This window comes from Brachycentrus maculatus, unplaced genomic scaffold (assembly GCF_059751285.1).
Source record: "Brachycentrus maculatus isolate JH-2025_06_01 unplaced genomic scaffold, ASM5975128v1 h1tg000190l, whole genome shotgun sequence".
Classification (NCBI taxonomy): domain Eukaryota; kingdom Metazoa; phylum Arthropoda; class Insecta; order Trichoptera; family Brachycentridae; genus Brachycentrus; species Brachycentrus maculatus.
In genome coordinates, this window is record NW_028280941.1 from 633206 (window position 1) to 640697 (window position 7492).

Here is a 7492-nt window from a genome sequence, read left to right on the forward strand (position 1 = left end):
CCATTATTTTTTTATAAAAAAATGTTTACAATTATTTTCTTGATTTTTTTTTTTGCTACAAAATGTTTGCTATATTTTTGCTTTTTTTTGTTATACTGTTATGAAAACTGACAACAAATATTGGCTCTGTAACATGTAAAGTCTTGAAACAACACAAAGAATATGAGATGGATTGCAGTAAAATCTTGTTAATTGGAATATTAATAATGTGTATTTAGCCATATCAATCAATTTTTAAAAAATGAAACTAGTCCTTTAGAACATTTTTTCATGAAAAAATTCAATTTTAAAATTATTAGCCAAAATTCAATGTAAAACTACAAGAAAGAACTTTTTTTTTCATTTTCCAAACATCTCTTTTTGTTTTGTATTATTTTTATAGAGACAAAAAAAACAATTTCCAGTTAAATTTTTAAATATTTTTCAAATAAAGTTATCAATTTGGATTTAACAGGGTTTTGCTCTATTCATCTGATTTTAATCTTCTTTTTTTGTACATATAATGTACCTGTTTTTCAGCGATAGTCATCTCTTCAAATAGGCTCTAAGACTCCCTTTATTTAAGTTTTGTAAATTCAGTAATGGTTATTATTTCTGAATATGTACAAAGTAAGGCACAGAAGACTTGTGGCTATTTTTGTTGTCGTGGAAATACATTATCGAAACCTTTTTGCTTTTTGTTCTCGATAAACATATGTACATAATATTTCGAATTGTACTTGCTACACATATATAATTTATATGAGTATATCTAATATATTTTTTTGCTATATCGTATTATAAAAAGATTCCCCTTATTCACATGCAATAGTGCATAGGGTACTAGAATGTGTTGAATATTATAGAGTAAAGTACATAATTGTACATATCTTGTCCCAGTTAGGTAATGACATATCAAACAGTTTACATTGCGATCTTCGGTGTACCAAATTGTGAACGGCACCATATGTACTCTGAATTAATTATTTCATAGATTTGTATAGTTTCTATCTTATTAAATTCCGTATAACTCAATTGTTAAAATATGATCATATTGTCAGCTTAACCCTTTCTGGTCCCCAAAAAAAAATCCAGGTAGACAGTTACACATTCCAATTGGCAATAATTATTTGTCCTTTGCTCCACATACTGTTGTAATAGATGAGTGAAAAAATGGGAGCTTCCATTTTAACTTGATACTAACGGTAAAATAAAATCGAATAACATTCGACATGGGTTCTACGAGGAAAAAATCCATGTCGGATGAGATTTGACATTGTACCGGTAAGGATTAATTCATAAATGAGCTGGGCATACTTACAGAATAGTGGAAAAATGTGAATAATTTAACCATCATGTGGAATTAGCTTTATTTAAAAATATATGTTTTATTTTGTTTAACATGCAGAAATATGTACAGTTAAGTGTATTGTAAAAAACACGCACACATTCATTTATATTCATATATATATATATATATATATATATATATATATATATATATATATATATATATATATATATATATATATATATATATATATATATATATATCCACACGGTGGTTTCATTATAAAGTTTTTTTTCTCCTGTAAAGTAAGCCAGGTTATCAAGTCACTTGACAAATCAAGCCATTGATATGTACCAATTATTATCTATGTAAAGCGAAGGTACATTTTTCATTCCATTAAAATAAAAAAAAGGGTTTGTAAATTTTCTTGCGCGCCTTTAAAAATAATAATATTGCAATACTCCCGGTTATTTTTAAATTTTCATTATGTATTAGTTGTAAGAAAAAAATTAAATACATTCTCATAATTTAACCTATGCTTTTTTTATTGCTTCGACGAAGATTTTTTTATTCATTGCTAACCAAGTGAATAATATTATTAGATAAAACTAACATTATATGGTAAATTAAAATTTATGTATGCTTCATAACCATTTGGCTTACTTTGGAAAAATGTTTAATTTGTACTTAATATTGCAATAAAATTATTTAAACCAATTTGATGTTTTTAATTCAGTTTCTGCATTACTTGGCTCAGCATCTGATTGCACAGGGCTGCATAGGGATTCATTTCGATCAACTGAAAAAAGGTAAAATTACAGCGTATTTTTAATTTTATATGTAATCATATGAAAATAAAAAACCTAAAAATTTCATTTATGCTTTTAAAACCAACCAGATAAAATTTAAAAGCATTAATTCTTTATTCATTAAAAAAAATACTGCAAATATGCAGGTGTAATTTTGGAAATGACGTCCATAATGCAAATATCATTTATATTATAGGTGTCTCAACTTGATATGAAACTTCTATTTTTTTTTTTATTTGAAAGAAGATGGAAGTCTGAGCATCCCGAAGCTTATGACCCGGCATTTAGCTGGCTTGAGCGATCACTTTATATTCTTATGTAACGTTCGCCATTCTGCTAGTTAATCCAGTGTCTGATGTAATAAATGATGTTACTATTTTTATTTTTTTTAAAGATATAAGAAAGGAATGTAAGGCTGAACAAGGAATAATTGGAGAGATTAGGAAGTTCTTTACGGTGGTATGGACATGTGGAGCGAATGGATAACGAGAGAATGACTAAGAGAATATATGTGGCGAATGTGAGCGGGAAAATAGAACAAGGACGACCGAAAAAGACTTGGCACGATCAGATCAATCAGAACCTTAAATCTGGTGGTGTCAAAAGTCTGCGTAATCGGAGGGCATGTATGAATAGATGTATGGATGTGAAGGAGGCGAGGAATGTATGTCAGGACAGAAGAGAGTGGCGTTCCATCCTTTCTGCCTACCCCTGCGGAGAAACGGCGTGATGGCAGTAGTAGTAGTAGTAGTTGACTATTTTATAGTTGTATTGGATCACTTACATTTTGGATATATGAACCTTTTGAAAAAGTAAACATGTATATAAAATTATTTTTTAGAAGAAATTAAGTGATTGATAATTACCTGTTGCTTAGCAAAAGCACTTCCTAATTTGGCTGCCTTTTGAAAATCTTCTTTAGCCTTATCTTCTTTTCCGTCCTTTCGAAGGATAATTCCCCTCTGACACAATGCTTGACAGTACGCTTTTCCTTTTCCATTGCTAAATCTGATGGCCTCAGATAAGTCCTCCAAGCTAGCTGTAAATTACATCAAAATCTGTCAATATTGAGTTATTTATTGATTTGGCGCTTAATTTCTAGAACTCTATTTTAGTTTATATTTCAAATATTAAAATTAAACATTGATTTATAGTGTTTACTAAATTGTATTTTATTTTTAAAAACACAAAAATAAAACAGTAGTTGTCGTAACAAGGCGAAACAATTATCACACATTTTATGTGTTATTAATAATAAAATACAATTAAGTAGACTTTATAAATCAGTGTTTGATTTTAACACAGAAGACAGGAAAGGTATATCTACCTGTTCGACTAAAGATAGGAAAGGTATAACGATGGAAAGGATATTTTTACCTTCTGCGCTGGCCTTATTTCAAAAGTGGAAAAGAAGGAATTACATATGAAATGTTTTGTATGAATATTATACCAATCTCTTAGTTAAGGCCTTAACTATATGTACATAATTATCAAATCCCGTCACCAGCGGTCCGCGAGCGTAAAAAAACTGTGGCTACAATAGTTTAGAGACTAGAAGGAATGTGTATTTGATTACGCATTTTTATCGATTGTTGCGCGGTATGATCGATAATCCTGAAATTATCCGGAACATTGGTCTGTATGTTCCCGATAGTCACCTAAGACAGCGTCGACATAGATTGTTTCACATTCCTATGCACAGGACCAACCTGCCAATGGTTATGCCTGTAGGAAGAGGAAGAACAATATCTCATTGGATATTGATCTGTTCCATGTGTCTGAAGGAGTTTTCCGAAGCGGGATTCTTCTACACCTCTAGCAATAGTTATTGCATATATTTTATTTTTATATATTTTTAATGTATACGATTTAAAAAAATTATAGTTTGTAATGTATATATTAATTGAAATAAATAAATTGAATTGAAAACACCCATCCAAAATGTGTTAATATTTAAAATATAATATTGAGCGAATGAATCTGCTATGATTTTACCTGCTATGTTTCCTTGCAGTTGGTACACTTGAGCTCTATTATTATATGTGGCTGCCCTGTTTGGTAAAATTTCTATGCAATTTTTCAACATATTCAATGACTCTTCATAATCCCCATTTTCTGCCTTTTGAATTGCAGTTCTTTCCATTTTTAGTAAATCTTCACTTTCGGCATCCGGTTCTTGCTTATCTAATGAGAAATATTTTATAATTTATATACACAGCTATCACCAAGAAGAGTCGAGACCCTTTGCTTCACATGCCTCCCGTGACTTTCCCTTTTTTACAAGGCTTTTTTTATCAAGTTCCCACTGCACAGGAGGGCCATCATTGACAAAAGGAACTGGCATCTAACACGAGTCTGGAGGCAGTTTGTGGATACCATGCATTATACATAGAGATATGTTTAGTAAAAAAGAAGAAAATTATGAAAATAAAAGTCTATTTATGGAAAATAAATTATATCAATATCTACAATATGTATCTTGTGTGTCCAAATCTAGGTGAGAAAGTGTCAAAAGGACTAAACTAGAAAGGTGTAAACTTACGAAATTTAAGTATATAATTGTTTATCCAATCATGGGTAAAATGGTGAATGTTGCATGTGCATAAAGTGATCAATAAACCAGTCTACGACAAGTTGTAAGCGCTGTAAATACCCAGACTCTCTTTCATAGACTCTCTTTCGTCTATGTTACAATGTCAATATTTCCCGTGTGTTCAAGTGTAATCCCTGATCAAACTCTGCAGAGTACTGTACAGAGACCATTAGTGAATTGAAAATTGAACATTAGCACAAATCTAAGTACAGTTGTAGTCATTTGGTGATGCGTAATGAGTCACTTTCCTTTTTTGGTTGGCAAATAAATTAACATAAAAAGTCATCACTTTAAAATCTTTATAGAAATGAGGGAGATATACAATATAAAGAATTAAACTTTCTTTCAAAACTTATGACCCGTCTCACCGTGTCGTTACTGTTGAGGATAGTTTATGTACCCTGTTCATGAATTTCACACTGCAAGAGGGGAACTGACACCTGTGGAAACTTTTATGCACTGGTGTTCCCAGTGCGCTATTTAGTATTGACCCAAAATGAAATGGTAACGACCTTACTTAATGATTATATTTTAAGTCAGATTAATTTTTACCTTCATCATTTATATCGTCAAAATTATCTTGGAACACGCCTTCTCCTAGTGGAAGGGATGGATTAAAAATACTGTTTAGAATAGCTTTATCACGGTCACTTAATTCAGACAGAACGGACATGATTGCGGTAACTAAAATAAATGCTTACTCCAGCAGAAATGGAGTTAATATGATTAAACAGAAAACATGTAAAATGTTTATCCAGTAATGCAAATGTGTTTATTATTGAGAAACCTGTTTTGACCCATCACACGATAAAGTTCTTGAATATATGCAAATAAGCAATTTCATAATGTTGGCAACATGTCGCTCACTCCTTTCAAGAACGTCATAAATCAAAAATCGTCAATTTTGAGTTGTGCATGTTTTCGTAATGCCCAGAAAATGTACTATATCCCAGCAAAAGAGGCATATTTTTAACTTAATATGTACCCGCTACAGGGCAGAAAGTGTTATTTTTGCATTTTGAAGAAAACGTATTGTTTAATTATTTTTTTTAATATACTAAATATTTTTCAAATGGGGAAAAAATATTCAGGTTTTACCTAAAAAGATCTGTTGCACAGTAAAAAGTTATATAAGTGGCTTGATATTTATTTTTAATACATTGTATTTTATGTTTGAACTTTAAAAACGTTCTCCTGAAAAATCAAGTTTTTTGATTTATGACGTTCTTGAAAGGAGTGAGCGATGTTATCAACTTCTTTCCTACTTGTATTACTTATTATGATATGCTGTTTTGTTCAATTCAAAAAAATCAATTCTTTAACTTTGAATTCTGATCAGTAAAATGATTTCCACCACACCATGGGTTAAGTATATTTTATTGTTGAAAATACTTATTTTATGCGTATATCTGGTTAGACGAGATTTCTATTATAGAATACATTATAATATTGAACACTCCTACAATATCAATTTTGAAATTATGCACAAGAAAAATAAATATCTAGTAAAGTCTGACGGAAAATTTCCCTAAGAATCACTTTAGGTCCTTGTGAATCTATACGTGGTGCCTCATCAAATAATGTTATTGGGTGACGAAATATCTGTCACAAAAAGAAATAAATTCAGTAGAAATATCTGTCACAAAAATAAACAAATCGAGTTTTGGTTCATATTACCACATTGTTCTTGTTTTTTTATATTTGTTCATCAAACCTGATCTTAATATACTAATCACATGTAACCGCAAACCCAATTTCGGAATTGCCAAAAAACATTGTACAGATCGGTCTGTACAATGTTTTTTGGCATCTCTCGTGCTTTACCAAATGTAAGCAAATAGAACGCTTGTAATCGTCTCCAGCTCTCTACCAAGGGCATGTAAAAGATGCTTTTAAGCGGTTCCCGCAAACAATGTATTGATAATAACATAAAATATTCACCGTTTGATACAAAATGTCTCATTTTAAGTATCGTAAACAAATTTCCACCTTAATTTGCAGGTTATAAGTTTGCCATCATTAGAATAGAGTGCAGACATTTCCACTTTCATTTCTCCACTCTGAGAAGAATACCCAATAAAACACCGTGTGACTTGTGTACACAAAAAAGCATTTATTGTATCAAGTAGTATTTAACATGGAGTACCCTCATATTTTCATAAAATAATATAAGTTCACAAGACAGGAGGACTTATATTATTTTACATTTCTATAAAAATTACAATGCCTAAGTTAGAAGATCCGTATTTCATATAAAACACATGGCATTCCTTAATGTTTTAAACACATTTTAATACTAAACAATTCAGGTCGAAGTAAGTGTAGCATGTAAAAAATAACCTTTACATATCGCTCACTCCTTTCAACAACGTCATATATCAAAAATAGACAATTTTCAGTTGTGCATGTTTTCGGAATGCCCAGAAATGTACTATATCCCAGCATAAGCGGCATATTTTTAACATAATATTTACCCGCTACAGGGCAGAAAGTGTTGTTTTTGCATTTTGAAGAAAAGGTATTGCTTAATTATTTTTTTAAATATACTACATATTTTTCAAATGGAGAAAAAACCTTCATGGTTTACCTAAAAAGATGTGTTGCACAGTAAATTTAAAAACGGTCTCCTTAAATGTTTTTGAATATTTGACGTTGTTGAAAGGAGTGAGCGATATACATATTATTTTGGCTCTTAATTTAATATAAACTTCTTTGCAATTCATTATAACATTCAAATATATCACTTTTAATTACCACAATATAATACGTATGAGAAATGTTGGTGTCTACTTTTATTTATTTCATCGTCTTAGTACACTT

At 30.4% G+C, this 7492-nt stretch overlaps 1 protein-coding gene across 1 annotated transcript; it reads right to left on the bottom strand.

Annotated features, from left to right (window-relative positions):
* Nucleotides 1-1791: 1791 nt before the first annotated feature.
* LOC148307743 (tetratricopeptide repeat protein 36) lies at nucleotides 1792-5443 on the bottom strand. The gene is made up of 4 exons (XM_088262838.1): nucleotides 5225-5443; nucleotides 4075-4263; nucleotides 2946-3118; nucleotides 1792-2069 (listed from the first exon to the last, which is right to left on the bottom strand). Exons 1-4 carry the CDS (start codon nucleotides 5343-5345, stop codon nucleotides 1998-2000), a joined length of 555 nt encoding a protein of 184 aa, XP_088118964.1. The 5' UTR covers nucleotides 5346-5443; the 3' UTR covers nucleotides 1792-1997.
* Nucleotides 5444-7492: the final 2049 nt, after the last annotated feature.